We start from the raw sequence: 23213 nt of genomic DNA, 5'->3' as shown, positions 1-23213 counted from the left end.
GAGCTCCGCAGTAGGAAGGTGACAGGTAACACAGCCAGTTCTTTACCTCCCTGAGCTCAGTTTCACACCTGTAACTGGGTGACTTGCGAGGACTCTAGCCTGGAAGGCCAGCAGACCATTCAGTGAGCCTGCTGGTAAGGAAGTGCTCCAGAGCCTTAAGGTGTAAACACCGGAAGGAGGGGTAAATGATAAGAACCCCAGCTGGTGAGGACAGCGAGGGTCAGAGTCAATCTACTTTGTTTACTACAGAAAAAGAAGCTTGGCCTAAGGCAGGAGGATTAAAGCTTAGGAAATACAATGGACCAGAAAGCTGGTGTGAGAATTAGACCCAGCAAAGCTGTGCCTCTCCAGCTCAAACCCGCGTTGAGCCACTCAACCAAGCACTGGTTTGCTTTTCCCCAGGCCCCCATTGCTGTGCGGCTGGGCAAAGTGGCCATTGACCGAGGAATGGAGGTAAGACTCTATGGGCACAGACCCTGGGTCCACACTAGAGGCGGCAGTTGCTGGGTGTTTTCCTGGTTCTTAGCGACAACACAGATGGAAAAACTAGAAAACAGCTCATCTGTGGGTTTCAAGTCTGACCCCTTAGTTTACTCATCTGCAAAGTGGTAAAGGTGGCCAGATATTCCTGATGAATTTTACCCTCTTCTCTACCCCATGGAGAGGAGAAACAGGTGCAGAAAGGGCAAAGGGCTTGCCCACAGAGGAAGCAAGCAGGAAGAATTCAGGTCTGTGTGGCTCCCAGTCCACGCTCTCGGCTTAGTGCTGGCCTCAGGCACAGGGCTTGGGGTGATGATGCCAGGGCAGCTGATCTGCCTGTGGGGATTAACTCACTCTCAACCCGTGTTGGGAACTGAGACAGAGGTGCCCTCAGGGTGGGCGAGGAGACACAGACGCAAGTATTAACCGGAGGCTAAGGGTACCAGATGCCTCAGCAGTGAGAGCTGAGCTGCCCATGACAGCCACAGGTGACTGTTACAACTTGATGAAAAACACACTAAGAATATTCAGCTTTCGGGCCGGAGATTTAGCTCACTTGTTCGGTGGCCTGCCTTGCAAGCACAAGGACCCGAGTTCAATCCCTGGTACAAAAAAAGAAAAAAAATAAATTCAGCTTTCCTTTTACCTGTGGCTGGAGGCTATATGGGGGGTTGGGGTGCTAGCTAAGAACCCCAGAGAATAGCGGAAGTCAGAACAAAGGCACCCAGCTGTGTGAGCAGGCAGCCCACCAGGGCTGAGGCACGGGCTCCAATACAGTTGTGGCTGCAGGTGGGTTTCTCAGCCGTGTAACCTCACCGTCAAAGTGAGTCTCTATCCACAGTACTTAAAAGGTGCTGACAGCAGTGGGGGCGGGGCAGCAGGGCTGGAGAAAGTGCCAGGGCCCAAAGCCTGCAGCTAATTAACCCTGGGGTGGCAGAGGGTGTGGTGAGCCAGTGGGGAGGGAGGGACATGGGCTGGAGCCTGCAGTTTGCTCTTCTGCCTGGAGAAACAAACCAGCAATCATCACTGCAGTCATCTCTGCTCAGATGGCCACAAGGTATGGGGGCAGGTACACAGCTCTGGCTCAACAGGGAGCACTTCCTCCTTGCAGGTGGACATTGCATCGGGGATGGCCATTGAAGGGATGTGCTACGCCCAGGTATGTGACTGTTACCAGGCCTGCACGCAAATTAGCAATGTGTGACCTACTGGGAAGGCTCAACCCAGCCCCTCCTAATTAACTGTAGTGGCTCAGGGGACACATGGCTCCTTATTTCTTCAACTACCAAGTGGTGGTTCATCCTTCCCCACTTAAGTGACCAGGCAACACTGTAGGGCCTGGGCAGCAGGTAATGTCAAGGGCTGTACAAGCTACAGGGTGTACCCAATGGAAGGACTGAAAACTGGAGGCAGACCCAACTCAGGTGAGTGAAAAAAATTTTCAAGGATAATTAATCTAAAACATTCCTTTTTTTTAATTGAGACAAGGTCTCACTATGTAGTTAAGTCTGACCTGGAACTCACTATGTAGCCCAGACTGGTCTCGAACTCCTGGCAATCTTGCCTCAGCCTCCTGAGTGCTAGGATTACTAAGGAAAGGGTCTTGGGACTGGTAGACCTAGTGAGAACCAACTATTGCTGGATTTAAAGCTCAAGCTTCTTGCTGCAGTCTGATCTCTACTGAGCAGGCTCCTATCAGACTGCTGGAGGAGGACATGGCCTCTACAGGGTGCAAGGAAAGGCCAAGGGTGGTGGGGTGCCTTCCCCAGGAGGCAGGCTCACAGCTCTGCACGGCCCCAGACAGGAGCCAGGAGGGTCCTAGACAGCCTGGTTTCTGTGCCCCCGCCCCAACCCCCAACTTAGGTATCCTGTGTTTTGTTGCAGAACATCCCAACCCAGGACCGGCTGGAGGGCATGGCAGCCTTCAGGGAAAAGCGGCCCCCAAAATTTGTTGGCAAGTGACCTCATGCACAGGAGATGCACCCTGAAGGAGGCTCGCAGCAGTACCACCTCATCACTGGCCTTCGGTTCCTTCACCAAGGTGGTGATGGATACAAAATGACTGACCAAGACTCTGACCACACCACCTCCAGCTGCCTTCCTTTCTCCTCGCCCCATCTAGATGATCACTGGTGTTGGTTTGCTTTGGAGAACGATTGGCTCTCCCTATACACATAGCAAACCACAGGTTAACGTGAACCCTTTTGGCTCTGTATGGGTGACTCTCAGGGCATGATCTCTGCCTCTTCACCAAGGTGCTTTTATCAGACACCAAAATGTTGTATAAAACCTGTTTCTTTCTTTGGACAAGAATCAATCCTAGTACTGGTTGAGCCTGTGTCAGGAATTGAACTGCAGAGTCCAGTTACCAGCTGTATAACCTTGGAAAAACTTTGGACCTCTTTAGGCTTCAACCTTTATCTGTGAAATCAATCTGCTGAAGATTTTTTTAAACCCTCATGTTCAAAAAACGCATTATAAATGTTCACCTCTAGTGTATTATGGGATCAAATGAAATCACAGCAAAAACCTTTTGTAAACTGTAGGATGGCAGGAAGATTTTCACTGGCCTTCGGGAACACTGAGAGCAAATTTTTTCCAGTACCAGGGAATGAATGAACCCAGAGCCTTTGCATTAAGCTACATTCCCAGCCTTTTTTGTTTTGAGACATGGTCTCAACTAAGTTGCCCAGGCTGGGCTGGAAGCTGCAATCCTACCTCAGCTTCCTAAACACATGGGATTGCAGGTGTGCACCACCACACTCTGCTTAGAGCGATCAATTCTAACGGAGCGGAGGGAGGTTTGGGAAATGAGCAGGTGACACTGGAATCTCAGCCTGGAGATCAGCGGAAGACGAAGGTTGATGGGAACAGCACAAGCAAAGGTGAACAGGGGATGACGTCCTTAGACAATAATAGGAACAGGAACTGGCATTCACACATCCGTACTACTCTCAAGACTTGCCTGTCATCTAGCTGGATATGAGCCCTGGCTGAGCGTCCTGAGCACAGCCGTGGATACACACACCAGTGACAGTGATTTGCTGAATGTAAGCATGCTGGGATTACACCTGCATCCTGGAGGGGAGAGTGAAGGTCCATGCCTTAGAATTACAATGAGACAAAATCTGAAGGGATACCTGGTATGGAGCTAGGCCACAGCAGATGCTGGTTCCACCTGTAATGCAGTGTTCCTACATTCTGCCATCCAGGTCAGGAAACTAAGAGACCCTTTTTAGAATCAGTGTGTGAGAAAATACAGTTCAGTTTAGAGACTATGGAAAGACTTGGTTACAAATTCTGCTTATCTATGAGGACGCTGGTAAGGAATAGTTTAGAAAATGGTTTAGAATAACTAAGGATGAGTTTCTTCTTCACCTGTTTCCCAAAGATGGCACATGATATGCCAGTTACAAGTCTGGCCAGCCTGGCGTGGTGTGCGTGCCCCTAATCCCAGCATTTGGTCTCCCATCCGAGTACTAACCGGGCCTGACCCTGCTTAGCTTCCGAGATCAGACGAGATTGGGCACTTTCAGGGTGGTACGGCTGTAAACTGTCCCAGCATTTGGGAGGCTGAGGCAGGATTATAAATCTGAAGCCAGCCTGGGTTACAGAGTGACCCTGTATCTCAAAATAAATAAGAGCCTGGACCAAGCCAGCTAAAAGCACAAGACTAGGCTGGGGATGTAGCTCAGTGACGCCCACTGCCCTGCAAGCACAAAGTCCTGAGTTTGATTTCCCAGTACTGGGGAAAACAAACTGAATGAATGAATCAATGAATGAATGCACAAGACTAGTCCTTAAACAGGCTAATAATCAACCTGGACTTTACTTTTGGTCCTTAAAGCATCTGATAGTTTATTTTGCAGTTGAGATTAGTTCTCAGAAGAGTTACACCTTTTTTCTCCACACTAAGAGCACCCCATGAAATGTCTGGCACTCTTTTTGGGGCCCACCCTCTTTCTCCCAGTTACAGCAAACTGTGAGGCAATGAGACTTACAATCTCTGTATCATCTTTCCTCTGCTCAGGCCCACAGCTGGGCCTGCTGTGTCTACTCTACCCCCGTCTACTGGGCTCACCCAAGTCCCCACAATGCCCCATTCACTTGGTCTAATCAGTCAAGTTGCATAAGAAAGGGCACAAATAGCATATTAAGATTAAACATTTCCTCTACTCAAATGGAAAATATTTGGTATCTGTAAAAAATAAATAAAATAAATTCTTTTATTCTCCACCAGAGGTTTTGCCTTCCAAACAAAATCTATGAGCATACTTTCTCATCTTTTCTTCATATATTTCTTTTCTGGTAGTTTCATATAACCACAACAACTGAGGAAATTTAACATAACCATCAAGATTTCCCTTGTAGGTCTTTGATTTCTCTTCTGGGTACATGGGTCCTGCTCATCTGACAAGCTCCCCACACAGGAAAACTGACCTAACTCGTTCAACACAAGCTCCCAGGTCTTCCTGGAGCCTGTGGTTTCATTTTCTCCAAACTGCTGCTAAAGGAAGTGTTCCTAAAAGGATTCCACCTTGAGCTGGGATTATGGGTAGCATACAAACCCAACCCTTTTATAATTTAATTTAACAAAAACTCAACAAGAAAAGGCAAATGAAGGCCATGGTTTTAGCTCAGTGGTTCTGCCAACTGCCTTGCAAGCACAAGGTCCTGAGTTTGATTCCCCAGTACCAAAAGAAAGAAAAAAAAAGAAAAAGCCAATGAGACAGCCAACTCATAAGCTCCAACATTCAACACTGAATTACCAACAGGGCCGGAGGTCTGCAGAACAGAGCGCATCTCCACTGCCCTGGGGTGCAGGAAGAACACTCAACACAGAGGGAATCTCCGATAGCTTGTGAAATGCATCCTGAAGTCCTGTAGAATGGAAACTGCAATCTGCTGTGCTTGTGGGTTTGCCTGGCCGTCCACCTGGATATCACACAAAAACTGCAATCCTCCTTCTTCAGCTAACATTTTGCAGTACACGCTGGCTGAAAGAAAAATCAAACAAAGACAATTGGTGTTTCAAATATTCCCACATCACTGTATATACCTTTACAAAGAAAAACTACAAAAGCTAAAGCTCTTTGACCCAGGAATTATAACTAAAATCAATCAATTCCAGAGAAATTTGTCAAAACTTGAGTAATGCTTGGCTTGTAGGGTGAGAAAACATTATTTTTATATGTTTATTTCCAAACAATTCAACTTCAAACCCAGGGCCTCGTGCACATTAGGGAAGGGCTCTGCCACTGAGCTACCTGCTACTCCAACCCTAGCAGACTTCAACCACCTTAATCCTAACTTTTTTTTTGGCAATACCAGGGATTGAATTTAGGACCTTGTGCTTGCAAGGCAGGCACAGTGCCACTGAGCTAAATCCTCGACCCTAATCCTAGCTTTTATAAAAGGAACAAACTTCCCTTACTTCAAAAAGTATGTACCTGTCAATTTCAGGAAGTATGTTGGAAGAAATAACCTGAAAACATTACTGTTAAAAATATTTCCTTAAAATTTTTAAATGAACAACTGAATATACAGAAGGAATTTTCTGGCATAGAAATTAATATAAGGATGGGCTTGGTGGCACATACTCTAGAAGGCAGGAGGATCACAAATTCAAGCCCACGTAGGAATTTGGCAAGACTTCATCTCCAACAACAACTCCAAACCCCCTAAAAATGGATGTTGAAGGCTGGGGATTTAGCTCAGAGTGGTGCTGCTGCCTGCCTCGCAAGTACAAGGTCTCAAGTTCGATCCCAGGTACCAAAAACAACAACAACAACAACAACAAAAAACCACACACAAAACCAAAACAAAACAAACAAAAAATACAAAAATGCAATATAAGCAAAAATGAACAGATCAGATCCAGGCCTGGTGAAACACAACTATAGCCAGTTATTCGAGAGGCCAAGGCAGAAGAACTGAAAATTCGAAGCTTGCCTCAGCAACTGACCAAGATTGTAAAAATGAAATTTTAAAAAGAGCTGGGGGGGATGTAGCTCAGTGTTGAAGAACCCCTGGGTCAATCCTCAATGGGACAAGGGGAAAAAATTAGAATCAAGACCTATCATGTAAAGGTACAGGATCCCAATAATGAATGTAACTGTATTGTATACCTAGATTGTACCAATAAACTCAATAAAAAGAAAAAAAAAAATCCTCAATGGGAGGAATGGGGGACAGATTAGAATCACCTCCCTCAACATGCAAGCACAATCAGGTCTGATAAAGATCACAAAGAATTACTTTTTCTTTTTTGGTTTTGAGACAGGGTCTTGTTATATATAGCACAGGCTGGCCTTGAATTCACAGTGCTCCTCTGCCTCAGCCTCCTAAGTGCTGATGCTGATGGATATGCACCACCACAACAAAATAATTATTTTTAAGAAATAAAAAACAGGATCTTGTGTTTTCTTATTTTGTTTGTTGTGGTACTGGAACCAAAGCCAGAGGTACACTACCAATGAGATACATTCTCAGCCCTTTTCTGAGACAGGATCTCAAATGTCTAGGTGGAACTCAAATTTACAGTCCTCCTGCTTCAGCCTCTGTCAGTGCTGGGATTACAGGCACACCCTACTGCACTCAGCTAAGGATAGGTAGATTTGAAAAAGAAACCAAGATACCTATCTGACAGAAGTTCCCCAAGCAAACAACAGAGAAAAATGAAGGAAAGGTAACATTTAAAAATTCCTAAATCAAACCAGAAGTATCAAGGAGAACACAAATATAACCATATTAAGATAAGCTATAGGTAAGCTGCAGATGGCGGGGGGAGATGGCATAAAGGAACCAAAAGGGGAATAATTACCTATGGAGGAGTAATAATTAGAAGAGCTCAAGAGCAACAGAAAAAAATGGAAATATTTTTTTCTTCCAAGTGCTGACAGAAAATAACTCTTACTCTAGAATGCTATGCCCAACCATGTTCTTATTTAGTAGTAAGAAAGGAGGGAGTTACATTTCAGCTAGAGTCTGTCATTAATAACCTATGAAAAACTGATGCATATCTGTAATCCCAGCTATTCAGGAGGCTGAGGCAGGAGCATCACAAGTTCAAGACCACAGTAAGTTATCCTGTCTCACAATTTAAAAAGGCTGGGATATAGCTCAGCAGTAGAGTACATGCACAGCACACACAAGGCCCTAGATTAGAGCCCCAGAATGGGAGGTGGGGTCTTACACGTTACTAACAGGAATTTATATTGGTAATCAACTTCCTGGAGGACAATTTAACAATACCTATCTAATTACAAATGTTTATAACTTTGACTCAGCAATTTTCCAAGGATTCTACAGATTAATTCACATGATTGCAAAATTATCGATTTTACTAACAAACGCTACACACCATGCTAATACTAATACTATGCTACATAAAAACACTATTGTATTGGGCTGGGATTTAGCTCAGTGGTGCTGCCATCTGCCTTGTAAGCACAAGGTCCCAAATTTGATCCCTGGTACAAAAACAACAAAAAACAAAACAAAACACATCACTGTATTACCACTGTTCTAAATTCTGTACAAATATTAACCAACTTAATTGTCATAAATTCCTATGAAGTAAGTACTGTTATCTCCATTTTATAGCTTAGGAAATGGAAGCACAGAGAGGTTAAGTCATCTGCTCAGATACACAATTAGTAAATGACAGAACCTGCAAGTTCAGCACAGGTCATCTGGTTCCGGGGTCTGTTTTCTTAATCAACATACTACTGCATGTGTGTATCTTTTTTGCTGTTTATAATTTTAAAATAGTGTTTGTAATAGGAATAAGACTGGAACCACACTCCATAAATTAATCTACTCATATGGAGTGAAAAAAACCCTAAGCTTTTGAACCACTGTGGTTCACTGGGTTTAGGCCTTGTCTCTAGCAACTGCTAGCCATTTTAACCCTGGGCAAGTCACTTCCCCATGCATCACAGTTTTCTCATCTGTGACAGAAGGATGAGAATGAGGATGACAATAATGCTACCCACTTCTAAATGAGTTATCCAAGTGCATCCACTACCTGGTACACGGTAAATAGTCACCTAAGTTCTAGTTGTTACCACTATTACAACTGAAAATAGCAGGGCTGAGGATGTAGTTCAGGGGCAGAGCAGGTATTCCTGCACCACACCAAAAATGGAAAGGAGAGGGGAGAGGAGAAACTAGTCTGTTTCAGAATCATTTTGATCCATTGCTTTATTCATGTCTGTGCCTTCTAAAAATGTTTCCTTTGTTAGTTTTTCTCCTGTTTATCTTGTGAGATGAACTTTAGAGTAATTTTCAATCCCCGACATCTCTTGCCCATTCACTGGAATTGTACTGTATCCATAAAATTTTTAAAAAGTTGACATCTGTATCTTAGTCAGTCTTTCCTTCTTTAGCGCATCTCTGAAGTATGTCAGTTTTTTAAGTGATGCCTTATAAAATTCCTACATAGATCTCATTACTTTTTCTTAATGGCCTAGGGACTGGCTCAGGGCTTTGTGCATACTAGGCAAGCACTCTACACCACTACCCCTTTTTATTTCACGTTAGGACAGTATCTCCCTAAGTTGTCCAGGCTGGCCTTGAACTTGTGATCCCCCTGCCTGAGATTCCCAAGCGTGCCCAATTTCTTATTCCTTGTTAAAGTCATTTTAAAATATTTTATGTTTTGTTGATAATTTGAATTGCATCTTTTCCCTTATCAGAATTTTGCAGATATTAAAAACTAGTAGGGGGCTGGGGATTTAGCTCAGTGGTTCCACTGCCTTTTTCACAAGCACAAGGTCCCAAGTTTGATCCTTAGTACCAAAAAACAAAAACTAGTGGGGCTGGGTGTGGTGACACACACCTATAATCCTACTACTTGGAAAGCTGGAGCAGAAAGATCACTGTGAGTTTGAAGACAGTCTGGGCTACATAGTGAGTTTAAAGCCAGTGTGGACTTCATAGTCTCAAAAACAAAACAAAACAAAACAAAACAAAACAAAAACAAAACAAATATCAATCAATCAACAAATCAATCTACTGGGTTTTTATATTTATATAGTCACCATGCTATATAGTTTATATAAAGTCAATATGCTTAATAAGCAAAGTTGTCTCTTCGGTTTCCTAGTATAAAAATCATAGCTGTATGATTTCGTATCAAGTTTATAAAAAGCATATACCAAATATAGCATGTACAGAAAAGTAACTGGAAGGATAGTTATCAAATTATTAATGCTGGTTGCCTGGAGGAAATAGGAGCCAAAACAAATTTTTACTCTCTATATTGCTAGATATAAACACCCAATATATTACTAATTTTACAGCATTTTAAAAACTAATAAAATAGGGCTGGGGCTTTAGCTCAGTGGTGCCACTGCCTGCCTCACAAGTCCAAGGTCCCAAGTTTGATCCCCAGTACCACACACACAAAAAAACTAATAAAATAATATTCATTTCTTTTTAAAAAGAGCTAAATTCACCAATTGTATAAGGAAAAGAGCAACATTTTAAGGACATAAGTAGACAATTTTTGAACCCCTTCATTATTCAGAAAAATAGCTGGAATATTACTATTCTGAGTACATAATGAACACATACGGTTTTTACTGCAGACATGATACATAGCCCACAGTGCCCAGAGCTGAGCCGCTGGTTGAGAGAAGTTGCCAAGGAGTGGGAAAAATGCTTTGAAGGATCTAAAACAGTAAAAAGACATTAATTCAGAACTCAGGAATAGAGAATAATTTTCAGCATTTCCCCTAAAGGGTTAGTTCCTCACCAAGGCAAAAATATCCTACAGCCAACAGTTGGGAGCATTCATTTAAGAAAGTGCACTCTGTGTCAGACTATCTGCATACCCAGTATCTCATTTCATCCTCAGTCTTGCATACTCTCAGCTTCATTTCATAGATGTGGAAAACTTGAATGTGAGGCTAAATGACACCTAATACTCGATCACTGTATCAAGCACACCAAGGACAAGCTGTAAGAAAAGAACAACATCATAATAAAATTACCTGTAGGTCACCAATGCTGACATCTTACATGTTGAACTAGGCCATTTCTGGATGGTTGCATGCTATACTCCAAAAGACAGAAAGGAGAAGAAACCAAGAGTTTAGTATCATATTCTACCATTTTTAAAAAGTTCACAGTAGACTGCTTCATGTCACTTATAACCACACATGTTCAAAACAATGTAACTTTTCAAAATATGGGAATGATTAAACAAATTCAGATTACACCTTCTTGCCAAGTTACCAGTTATATATGTAGTTATTATATACATAGAATATATGAACAAAGTAGAAAATGCAAACAAGGTGGCTTTTTAAAAGGCAGTAAACTGAGCAAGCACACATTTATCTCTACCCCTTCCTTATAGCCCTTTAACAGAATACTATAGTAAAATGACTTCAAACAGAAGCAAACATGCAGAAAACAAAGAACAGAACCTCTGTGAGGATTAAAAATTTTGCATACCAGGTAACTTTTAAACTAAACAGGGGGTCAGTTGAGAGGATTAAAGGGTCAAAACCTCTAGCATCTCCTTTCTCCTATACTTAAGAAAAACTTCTGGGCTGAACAATCCTAGGAAAAATTAAGAGTGAGAACACTGTGCTAAAAAGAAGGGGCTAGAATGAAACTCTACATGCTAAATGTTGAGTTTCTCCTGTCCCCAGCTCTCTTTAAGTCAGTATATTGTTTAAATCTAAAATGTTCCCCCAACGTCTCATGTGTTCGCAGGTAGGGCTTTTGAAAGGTCACTGATCATGGGTGTACAATACTCAATGATGGACTAATTCATTGATGAGCTGGTGGGGCCTAGTCAGGAAGAAGTGGGTCACTGGAGTTGAGACCCAGGTATATTTAAGTCCCTGGCTTCTGCTTTCGCTGACTTCTCCTGTTACAGGTTGAGCAGTTTTGCTCTGCCATCCCCTCCCACCATGCTGTTTTTGCCTTGGAGATGGCCAACTGTGGACTGAAGAAACAAACCAAATAAATCTCTCATCCTCAAGTTGCAGGTATTAAGTATTTTGTTCCAGCCATGGATGGGAGGTAACACAGAGGGCTTTCAGATGAATGGCAATCAAACTTACAATTTACATGCCAGAAAACAGGAGACTTCTCCAAGTAAGCTCCAACCAGTGTAAGACAAAAGATTTACAGACACTGGCACAGAAGGACACTTAATCCATAGCCCTTTATAGTGATTCCCACAATTAAAAAGGTCTACTCATCTGTAAATAGTCATCCTCTTTAGATATTAATGGAAAATGACTGGCAAAGTATCACCACATACTTTAAGAATTAACTCTAACAGGGGCCAGGGATTTAGTTCAGTAGTGCTGCTCCCTGCCTCACAAGCACTAGGTCCAAAGTTCAATCTGGGGCAACCCCCCACCAAAAAAAAACCTTTGGGCTGGGGATTTAGCTCCCTGGCACCGTGCCAGCCTCACAAGTCCAAGGTCCTCAGTTTGATCCCCTGTACTGAAGAAAAAAAAAAAAATCTTGAACAGGACTGGGGATTTAGCTCAGTGGCATAGCACCTGCCGGGGTGGGGGTGGGGGATTATCTAATATAACAAAGTATGAAAAAAGAGAAACCTGCAGAAAACAGAGACCTTAGAAAAGGCAAACAAAAACAAAAACAAAAAATCAGGACACCGCCCCCCAATACAAAGACCTGATTCAAAAATGGGCATCTGTGGGGCCCGGGATTTAGCTCAGAGGTGCCTCCACCTGTTTTGCAAGTGCAAGGTCCTGAGTTTGATCCCAGTACAAAAATGGGCATCTGAAATTAACAGACATTTTCTCAAACAAGTAAAAGCAGCAAATAAATATATGAAAAAATGTTCGACACCACTGGTCATTCGAGAGATGCAGATGAAAGAAAACACTGAGATTCTACCTCATCCCAGAAAGAATGGCTGTTATCAAGAAATCAACAAATGCTGGTGGGGTTGTGGGGAGAAAGGAACCCTTCTCCATTGTTGGTGGGAGTGCAGAATGGTTTTTGAAAATCAATATGGAGATACCTCAAAGAGCTAGTATTAGAGGTCCCATTTGACCCACCTATTCCTCTGCTGGGTATCTTTCCAAAAGAATTAAAAGAATCATACCATAGTGATATATGTGCACCCATATTTATAGTGGCAGTTTGTAATAGCTAAAAATTTGGAAATAGCCCAATTGCCCATCAACGGGAGACTGGATAAAGATGTGGTTTTTTTTTTCCTATAAAATGGAATACTACTCAGCCATGAAGAATGAGAAACTAGAAACGTTTATAGTTAAATGGATGTACATTGAGGCTCTATCCTTGTAAGTGAAATAAACAGTACACATGAGTAAAATACCAAATAGTTTTCTCTGGTGTGAAAAACTAAAAGTGTAAATAAGGTTCAAATGGTATAAATGATAGTGTGGAATAGGAAGAAAAAGGCTAAAGGGAAAGTGGGAAGGGGGGGAGGAAACAAGGGAAAAGAAAAAATGTGAAAAAGGAAACAAAGTCTCTGTAAATAGGGAAGGATGAAGGGGTGAAGGGAGGGCAGGGGTATGGGGAAAAAATAAGAATCAAGATATATCATATAAAAGTACACAATCCCAATGATAAACGTAACTATACTGTTTGCTTTAAATGTACTAATAAACTTAATGGAAAAATAAATACCATCAACACCTTTGAAGGAGATAAATAAAAACAGCAACCATAAAACAAGAATAGGGTAATATATATTTTTAAGGCACTCAAGAGGGGTTGAAGATGTAGCTCAGTGGTAAAACACTTGACTAGTGTGCACAGGCTCTGGGTTCAATCCCTAGCACCCCAAATAAAAGATAAGCTACATACAATTTCCATATGGCAAGTGAGGCATAACTAGCCCAGCCCTAATTTCATTTATAACAGCAAAGGATAGGGAAGAGAAGGGGAGAGGAAGGGAAGAAAGAAAGGCAAGAGAAGAAAAGCATTCAAAGTACAAAAAAGTTCTTATAACAGCAGAAATGCAAAATCCAATAGAAGTAAAATTTTTCAAAAAGATCAGAGAGAGAGAGAGAGAGAGAGAGAGAGGGAGAAAGTCCTGGAAAGGTTACCTTCCAGAAAGGGGGCAGAGGGGAAGGAAAGGTATTTAAAATAAAAAATTTCAGGCCAAGGATGCAGCTCAATGGTAGAGCACTTGCCAGGCTATGGGTTCAGTGCCTGGTACACACAAAAAACAAAAACAGAACAGAAGGAAACAAGCCTCCATAGTGATATGTACTCAATAATAGTATACGAAAATAAACCCATATGATACATCACTGTGATTTCTACACATTACAGACAAGGATGTTAAACCTTCAAGAGGACCTGGGTGACTTCTCAATAGCACTACTGAAAAGCAAAAGAACAGAGCACAGACTTTAAAATTCTGTTGGAAAGATATTTGAAAGCTAAAATTTTCAAGAACCCAGACTTTTGACCAACTAAGTTCTTACTCTCATGAACTTCTTATGAAGCTACTGGAGGACATGACTTTGAAACATGAGGGGAAAAGCCAAGATACAGAAGGCATGCAAAGGAGGAAGTAGGGAATCTGCCATTGGAGAGGCAAGGGGCATCCCCAGGACGGTGGGGAAGGAACACCCTACGATGACAATGACAGAGGTACAGTAGATACACACAACAGGCAAACCAAATGGGAGTAACACTGAAGGCTCAGGCAAAGAAAGCTGAGAAGGGCAAGTAGCGTACTTTTGAATGTACTCAATTACAGCTGGCGCACAGGAAAGGTACACAGAGGGACAGGCAGTGAGAAAAATCCCCAGCGAGGACAATTACTTGACAAAGCCTAAAGTTACGGTTGAGAATAAAAATATGTTATTTCGATACAGAGGTAAACACCAAAAGAAATAGTTTTAGAAAAGGTGAAAGCAGGAGAGAGGATTAAAATATGTCAAACACAAGAGGGAACATAACACAATGTTAAAGATTAGCTTCAGGTGGCAGAGTAAGTTATAATTTTCTTCTTTATAGTGTCCTCATTTTTACTATGACCATATGATATCCAGAACTCTTGTGATATGGAAAAGCAGATTATCTGCAAGAAGAGATTACACTAGGCTTTGTGAAGAAGAATGGTTCCTGTACCAAGTCCCGGAGAAGAGCACTCCTCCGCAGGTCACAGAGCAGCCAGGGCTGTTTGTCACATGTCAGGTGGGCTATTATACCCGCAGCAAAATAGCTCACTTCTATTTGCTTGCTGTGGAGTAAAGTGCTGATGTGCTTCACAACATCTTCAGTCATCAGCTTGGTGGAGAGCTCTCTGACTTCAGCTATGTTGCTCTACAGGTCAGATGGATACGAAAGCATCAGAGGCATGAGGAAAGAAAGAATCGAAAACTTGCACTTTTCTCCCTTTCCAACTACTCAGCTCAGATACATTCCCAACATTCACCCCCACTACCCCTTGGCCTAACACCCAAATCCCAGCCCTTCAAGAGGACCATGATCACTAAAAACAAATCCCTGAGAAAGCACTTACTAAGTGCCAGGCACAGTAGTAAATAAAAATGCCTTTTTAAATCTGCTTTTTCTCTCATTTTATCTTTAAAATAACCCCACAAAGACATTTGACTTCTTGTAAGCAAGATAATAAGCTTGTCAGGTTTGCATTGTTAATAACTGCCAAATTAGAATACAAATCCAGGCCCAAGTCAAACACTTAACCATACTGGGGGCCTACTCAGTGTTACCTATTCTGAAGTTTAACAGTAACAATGAAAGGCAGGGGAGTATTTTCCTTATTTTATATACTGCATTATTTTATATACTGCATCTTCTATTCTGTATCACAAATTGCTACAAACTCAGTGGCTTAAAAAGCACCCATTTACTACCTCAAAGTTTCTGTGGGACAGAAACTCTGGTCACAAGTTTGCTAGGTCCTCTACTCTGAAGTCCCGTAAGATTGCATTCTATAAAATTAGAAAGTAATCTCCAGTCTATTACTAACAAAAATGCATCAAGATTTCTCCTGTAAACATTTAGCAGATAAGAGGCTCCCAAAAAGATATGGAAAAATTGTGTGGTGCTGGATCAAATCCAGGACCTGTGCATGCTAGGCAAGTGCTCTTCCACTGAGCTACAACCCTAGCATCAAAAGTAGATCTTTTAAGCTGGATGCAGTGGTGCATACCTGTAATCCCACCATTCTGGGAGGCTAAGACAAAAGGATCACAGGTTCAACCCAGTCCGGGCAACTTAGTGAGATCATGTCTCAAATAAAGAAAGAAGGTCTGAGAATATAGCTCAGTGCAGAGACCCCATGTTCAATATCCTGCACCAAAAAAACCTAAAATTAAAAAAAGTAGATCTTCTATTGTATTGTAGTTTTCTGGCATCATTTCCCACTGCTTTTCTCTTTACCACCCTCTCCCAGAATTTCAACTACTCTGTTCTACAGTGTTCTTCACATAACTACACTTACATTGCCCCCACCTTCATCCCTTCCTTATACAGCCCAGATTCTTAACATCAATCATTTATTCCTGTGAGAGCTTCACATGTGCTGTGTTCTAAGTACTATATTTGATAGGTTCACGAAAAGGATTAGGTACAATCCTCATTTTCAGGGACCAGGGATTTAGATCAGCGGTTCCACCACCTGCCTCACAAATCCTTTTGCAGGAGTTCATGATCAAGAAGCAAAACCTCCCACTGGACTTGGCCTCTTTTAACACATACAGGATATAACCTTAGCTACCTGTTTAGTAGGTCTAACACCACCTGTGCAAAGTTACAAGGACCATCAGCTTGATCTATGATATGGATCTATGAACATGGCATACTGCAGGTGCTTACAGTATGTTTTCATTATTTTAAAAAAATCTTTATCTTTAGAAAACAAATTTCCCAGGGCCAAGGATTTAGCTCAGTGGTCCCACCGACTGCCTTGCAAGGACCTGAGTTCGATCCCCGGTACCAAATTTGAAAAAAGGGAAAACAAACTTCCCAATTATCAAGTATTCTGATTGAAAGGTAGTAAACACTTATGAACAAAGAAATTTCTAAACAGTGACTACCTTGACAAAGAGAAAGTATAGTGAAGTGGCTAATATCAGAGGGCCTGGGCCAGACTGCCTGAGTTTGAATTCTGATTCTGTCTCTTATTATTAATTGGCTAATTTAAGATAACAAGTATTTCTATGCCTTAAATTCCATGCCTACAAAATGTGGACAATAATAATACAATTTTTCCTATCCCTGTGCATATGCCACTTAGCAACGTGACTATACTGTTCCACCCATCAAGGATGGCCTTAATCTGGGCTGAACCACGTAACCTGCTCAGGCCAACAAGACGTTAGCAAATGTGACATAAGCAGAGACTGGAAAAGCACTTGTACTTGCCCACTAGCTGTTCCAAGACTACCACAGGAGGAAGTTCATGGAGACACAAGGCTCAGCTGACCACCAGGATCTGTACAATGGTCAGGCCACTTCAGAGCATTTGGTCCCTCCTGAGCCATCAGGTGACTGCAGCCACACGAGTCTCCCTACATGGGACCAGCAGAACTGTGGAGCTGAGGTGAACTCAAACTGGTGACCCACAGGCTTAACAGAAAGGCTACTGTTTTAAGCCACTAAGCTGTAGTTTATACACAGAAATAGGTAACTGATTTATCTGATAAAGACTGATATAGTGATATTTATGGAGATAATGTGAAGATTAAATGAGTATATATGTGTAAATTGCTTCCAAGAGTGCCCAGCACATAGTAGGTACATTACTATTAGCTGCCTGTAAGTAATGAAAATTAATTTAAAACAATTCACCTTACCAAAAGACCAAGTACTTTGCTTTGTATTGTGGACTCTGAAAAAGTCTGTCAAAAGAACACACAGGTTACTTTTTCATGAAGGGAAGAGTTTCACATATGAACTCAATCCCGTATTCCCACCTCTAAAACTTTGATGAAGATCGCCAATCCTTGATTTTCCATAACATGCTTGCAGGTAGCTGGAGACTCATCTGTAAGATTCCAAAGTGCTTTCAAAGAAAACAAAAGGGTGGGATCATCTAAATTCTCAGCAGTCTTTTGTTTTACTATTGCTAGAAGTTCCTAAAAACCAAAGAGAGAGAATTAGATGTCCTCATGACTAACTTCTAGTTTAAGGCAAGCAAAGTTACGAAGAGCTTTAGAACCACACTCAAGTTGTATCACTTAATACTCTGATTTATTTTCTTTCTATAAAATAAATCATACCTATCTTTCAGTTTTTATAATTAATTGAAAACATAAAAACCCAAAATCTGGTTCTGGGGCTGAGTGTAGCTCAGCAATACAGCACTTGTCTAGTATGTACATACAAGGAGTCTCGGGGTTTGATCTCTAGCAATGCAGAATAAAAACCAAACCAAACCAGATTTAAAGTTTAGTGAGCACTTGGGTAAATTCTGGATTGCTAATAAAGCTTATTATCATTAGCTCTTCCACTTTTTATTGATTGAGAACATTCACTCAATGCTCTCTGCAAGTCAGGTATTCACTCACCTAAGAGAACAATGACAAAGAAAAAGTTAGTTTTTCACAACTAAATGAAAGAATTTATGTTTTGGGAAATGTCCTGAAAGAAATACATAAAAGCTTAAATGAAGGATTTAGGGAGAGTGGGATAGGAAGTCTATATATAAAGGTAATATGCAAACTGAAACCAGAAGGAAAGGAACACACTAGACAGGTAAGAACGGGGAACAAGGCAGTACATTGGGGAAGAACACCTGTTGCTCCAGGCCACAACACCAGTGCTCCAGCAAAGTGGCCTCACATCTTGGAGCAACCTCTGGCTTACTTAATCAGAGTCTGAAAATTGCCATTTTTAGATGAGAGACTATTTCTGGACAAATCAAGCTAGTATTTATGGCTTCTTTCAGGCATATTAACACCAACATGTGACAGGTTAAAAAGACAGTCATTTTCACTGAACAAGCTCATGTGAAGATACAGAAATACTTGAATATAGTTTTTATCAGAAACAATGAGATCCCCTTAAACATTATGCTTAATCAGGACAGGATGTGTCAAGACAGCACATCATAAATATAAAAAAGGGCTGGTGATGTAGCTTAGTGTGAATGTCCTGTGTTCACTCTTCAGTATCATCCCCCAAACCAAAAGAGCCTTAATGTAATCCCTCTTACAAAAATATTCTAACCACATGTATTTCTCTGCTTCCTTCTCATTAAAATGTATTAAGTTTCCCAATTACTCATCATCCTATTCTAATCAGATTTTGGCCTTCCTCACTACTAAAATAAGCAAAGTGTCTAATGACTCAACTCCTATCTTGGCAAATTCAACAGTCTTTATCCCACATATCAATTTGCTTTCTTGTCATCTCAAGCACCTCAGAAATTAACATGTCCTCAGAAATTAACATGTCCAAAATCTTTCTTGGTTTCTATTGTTATAAAACAGATATACAAACTAAAGGAACAGAATAAACCTACTGGCTGAACACCAAATACTCAAAATATTCCACTCATAACAGCAATGCAAAAGGTAAAAAGTCGTGGAATAAATGTTACAAATATACAACAAAAATGTGAAGAAAATTTCTACATTCTTCTGGGGTACATGAGACTTAAATAAATGGAAAAATGTGCTCTATTCTTAGAGAAAAATCAACATCACTGGATGTTAATTTTCTGAAGTCAATCTATAAATTTAACACAACAGAATGAAAACAAAATTTTTTCTTAGAACTAGACAAGCCAATTCTGGTTGTTGGACATATAAAACAGATAAGCAAAAGAAACTACAGATTTTACATATTAAAGTATTTATAAAATTAGAAAGTAGTCATAACTTAATGGAACAGAATGAAGTTCAGAAACATATGCAAATGTATTAGGAAAAATATATGATAAAGGCATGACTGCATTAACAGTGGAGAGAAGAAAACTTCAACACAGGGTGCAGAGGCAAGTAGAAACACACGGAGAAGAAAAATTAAATACAGGCCTATGGTGGTTAATTCTGAGAGCGAGCCTGACTGGACTGCACAATGCCTAGGGAGCAGTGAGGGTGTTTCCAGAAGACTGGCACATGGGCAAACAAACGAGAGAAAGCCTCACAGGAAAAAAAAAAAAAAAATCCAAATAAATATTTACATTTAAGAAAAAGGGCTAGGGATGTAGCTCAGTGGCAGAGCACTTGCCTAGCATGTGGTAGGTGCTGGGTTCAATCCTGAACACACTCCCCAAAAAGAAAGAAGTCATAGATTAAAAATATTAAGAAAGTTCAAAAAATTTTTTTACAAAACAGGAAAATACTTTCTATGTGTGCCACTGACCCCAGAAACATAAAAGAAAAAATTCAACCTCAGGGTTTGACATGGTCAAACATGCTATAAACAAAGTAAAAATAGATAAAACAGCAAACTGAGAAAAAAAATACATAAAAAATAGTCAAAAACAGGACTGGGGAAGCAGCTCAATGGTAGTAATAGAATGTTTGCCTACCAATTCTAAGTTTCTGGGTCAGAATTCCAGCACTGCAAAAAATAAAAGTGAAAAGCTCATTTCCTTAATAAGTAAAAAATCCTATAGATCAGAAAAAGGACAAGAACCCAAAAGAAATAGTATAAGGGCCATGAATACACAGTTAGCATGAAATATAAATGAACTTAAAAGCCTGTAATGACTTTACATGCCTGAAATCTCAGCTACTTGGGAGCCAGGAGGACCAAGAACTTGAGATCAGCTTAGGCAGCAGAGCAGAGACCCTGTGAGGAGGGGAAAGAGAGGGAGAGAAGAAAAAGAGCCAGGCACATAGCGTGTGGCTCAGGGCTGTGGTAGGCCACATGCTTAGCACTCATGAGGCTTTTCCATTCAATCCCCAGCACTGAAAAGAAACTTTAAAAGGAGGCTCAAATTCTTCTAAATTAAGAGAAATGCAAAATAAAACCATGATGCATTTTTGTTAGTAAGCAATGTTTGCATGATCCTAATTAAATGATATTGATTTAAATCCATTTCAATTTGTTGGGAACCGGGGAAAATAGAAAATTACAAAAAGATACATAGGACAGCTAAGTTTGTATTTACTGTTAAATAAAATCAGTACTTAACACCCAAAACTAGTAAATAAAGAACTTCAGAATAAATATTTTTTAAATAAACATGGAGTTAAATAGCTCTAAGAGTAGAAAGCTTCGTCAAGGAGCAGCAAGTCGTACAGATTTTTCATTTGAATACTTTTTACAATGATTTAATTTCTTCAATTACATGAATTAAAAGCACTTTTTTTTTAAGTGATTATCAACTCATCCCACCTTGATTGCCATAAAGAGATCTTCATGAAGTTGTGTGACCTGCTCACGCGACAGCTGAAAACAAACAGAAAGCCACAGGTTTAACATCCCAGCTCCGTCAGGAGACAGCAGCCCTGGCTGTGAGTGCCACGTACCTGAAGGGCGAGGATGGAGACGATGCTTACTGCCATGGTCCGGACCTTGGGGTTCTCGTTCCTGAAGAGCCATCCTAAGACAAACCTGGCAGCATTCAACCTGAAAAGCAGAATTCCTTTCATTCACAATGACAAGAAGTTTGTGACACTGTGAGCAGGGTGGGGTGTGGCTCAGTGGGAAACCCCTTGCCTAGCATGTGCCAGGCCTTGGGTTTGATCTCCAGCAAAAAGAAAAAAAAAATGTTTAAAAATAATAATATACAAGATCAGCAGATCTAAGAAAAATTTCAAAATTTTAGCATTAATTCTTTTTGGGGGGTGGGTGCAGTGATGGTAGCCAGGGATTAAACATAGGACCTTGCGCTTGTGAGGCAGGCGGCAGAACCACTGAGCTAAATCCCCAGCCCTAGAGAGGAAGTCCCCACAGCAGCAGCAATATGTAAACCGAACTGTAGATGGTGTCAAACACCACAGCAGGCACTCAGCTAGCGTGGCTTCAGCTACAGCCAACCCTGCACCCACAATGAGGAGCTCGGCTCTCAGTTTGTGCTAAATTTCTGTGCTTAGTGCAGTACATTATACATGCTTTAAACTGAGGAATCAAAGCTTACAAATGTCACAAGAGGGATCCCTATGCAATGTAGAGGATGATTTTAAAAATTAGCATTAATAATCAATTAATGTCAAATAATAAATGAAAAATGGCTGAGATTTGTTAGAAAAGCCAATACTTAAAATAGGCACTGTTGCAGATATTTTTATCATCACATGTAATTAATTCTCTAAGAGTCTATGAGCCAGGCATGGTGGCACAATCTCGCAATCCCAGCACTCTGGGAGGATGAGGCAGGAGGAGTACAAGTTTGACACCAGCCTGGTCAATTTAATGACTCAGAACCTTCTTAAAAACCAAAGGGCTGGGGATGCACTTCAGTGAGAAGGTCCTGAGTTCAATTCACAGTACTATGAAAGGAAACAAACAAGAAACCAAGAGTCACTACTTTACAAATAAGGAAGACTTATGTGCAAAGATAATGAAGCACTAGAACTTGAATCTATGTGTGACTCTCTGGAACACATGTTCTTACCCACCGCCAGGCACTAGAATCATACCAGGGAAGAACATCTACTACTAGAACTTCTTCAAGCATCTCTGCGGAAGAGGCCCAAGACAGTGGCTTCTCCCCAATACCTTACTCAGCCTTAATCAGGCCCTTGTTGATAGGCAAAAACCAATAATGCTCAGAGTAATTAATACTGGTCAACAGCCCATTCAATGACCAAGTTTTATTTATACTTGCCTATCAAATGGAACATCCATAAGAATTCTGGAATTGGTCAAGGAGAGAAGACAATTCTTCTGTAACTTTTAGAGAATAAAAGAAATTGTGAGTAAATGGAACACTTCATTCTAAAAACAAATTCTAAGCACTTTAATGGTGCTACCAGTGAGCTATTATTATTTACAGCCTGCCTTCTCCAAGTTTTTCATTTAATCCTAAAACTGACGCCTGCCATGCTAGAAAGAACGAAGGCTGGGTGTGCAAGATCTTGCAACTTTCCAAGACTAGACAAAAAAAGACTTTTCTAAGGGCCTTCCTTATTCTATTTTTAAAAAATCAACTCACATTTTAAGTATACATTTTAATTAGAGCTGACAAGTTTACTCACCTGTTTAACCAGCAACACAGTCAAGTCTAAAAACACTCCCATTACCCCCAAAGTTTCATTGAGGGTCTTTCTGGGGAATCCCAACTTTCAAGCCCCAATTCCAGGAAATTACATTGTTAAAGTCTGATTTTAAAGTTTCACATAAAAGACATCATATTTTGCTTGGCAAATGTTTTTGAAATTCATCTATGTTGTAGGGATCAGTATGCCATCCCTTCAGTGCCAAATATCATTTCTTGTATAAATATATCACAATTTGTTTATTCATCTGTTATTGTATATTTAGGATAAGTGCAGTTTTTTTGTTTGTAATCAGAAATAAAGATACTATGAAAATTCAAGTATACGTCTATATAAAAACAAGCTTTTGTTTCTTTCCCACAAATAACAAGATACAGAATGACTGGGTATAGAAGTGTTTATTTTCCTTCTGAAGAAATTACTAGTTGAACTGGTTCTTGTACCACTTTACATTCTTACAATCAATGTAAGAATTTCAGCCTTGGCATGGTGGCGCACACTGAGATTACTAGCACTTGGGAGGCTGAGGCAAGAGGATCATGAGTTAAGAGGCCAGGGACTACATAGTGATCTCAAGACCAGTCTAAACTACATAATGAGACCATC

At 40.8% G+C, this 23213-nt stretch overlaps 2 protein-coding genes across 10 annotated transcripts in view; one reads left to right on the top strand and one right to left on the bottom strand.

The window, feature by feature from the left end:
- The window catches only part of Echdc2 (enoyl-CoA hydratase domain containing 2), an 18053-nt gene extending 15061 nt beyond the window's left edge, over nucleotides 1–2992 (top strand). For 3 of the 5 annotated variants that reach the window (XM_010610349.3, XM_010610347.1, XM_019205439.1), the window contains 3 exons: nucleotides 403–453; nucleotides 1592–1639; nucleotides 2365–2992. In XM_010610349.3, coding sequence (XP_010608651.1) covers nucleotides 403–453; nucleotides 1592–1639; nucleotides 2365–2442 — 177 coding nt within the window. In that variant the 3' untranslated portion in view covers nucleotides 2443–2992. The remainder of the gene's footprint in view (nucleotides 1–402; nucleotides 454–1591; nucleotides 1640–2364) is intronic. The other 2 variants (XM_010610348.2, XM_033767511.1) reach the window with 2 other exon arrangements.
- Nucleotides 2993–5140: 2148 nt separating this feature from the next.
- Nucleotides 5141–23213, bottom strand: part of Zyg11a (zyg-11 family member A, cell cycle regulator) — a 43856-nt gene continuing 25783 nt past the window's right edge. For 3 of the 5 annotated variants that reach the window (XM_010610340.2, XM_033767821.1, XM_010610343.2), the window contains 9 exons: nucleotides 22217–22281; nucleotides 20916–21015; nucleotides 20782–20835; nucleotides 17406–17567; nucleotides 17286–17330; nucleotides 14593–14787; nucleotides 10479–10540; nucleotides 10060–10157; nucleotides 5141–5477 (listed from right to left, as the gene is read on the bottom strand). In XM_010610340.2, coding sequence (XP_010608642.1) covers nucleotides 5314–5477; nucleotides 10060–10157; nucleotides 10479–10540; nucleotides 14593–14787; nucleotides 17286–17330; nucleotides 17406–17567; nucleotides 20782–20835; nucleotides 20916–21015; nucleotides 22217–22281 — 945 coding nt within the window. In that variant the 3' untranslated portion in view covers nucleotides 5141–5313. The remainder of the gene's footprint in view (nucleotides 5478–10059; nucleotides 10158–10478; nucleotides 10541–14592; nucleotides 14788–17285; nucleotides 17331–17405; nucleotides 17568–20781; nucleotides 20836–20915; nucleotides 21016–22216; nucleotides 22282–23213) is intronic. The other 2 variants (XM_010610341.2, XM_010610342.2) reach the window with 2 other exon arrangements.

This window comes from Fukomys damarensis, unplaced genomic scaffold (assembly GCF_012274545.1).
Source record: "Fukomys damarensis isolate Sample0158 unplaced genomic scaffold, DMR_v1.0_HiC HiC_scaffold_23, whole genome shotgun sequence".
In the NCBI taxonomy this organism is placed as follows: Eukaryota; Metazoa; Chordata; class Mammalia; order Rodentia; family Bathyergidae; genus Fukomys; species Fukomys damarensis.
The sequence above is the reverse complement of the archived record's forward strand: the minus strand, read 5'-3'. Positions and strand labels throughout refer to the sequence as shown.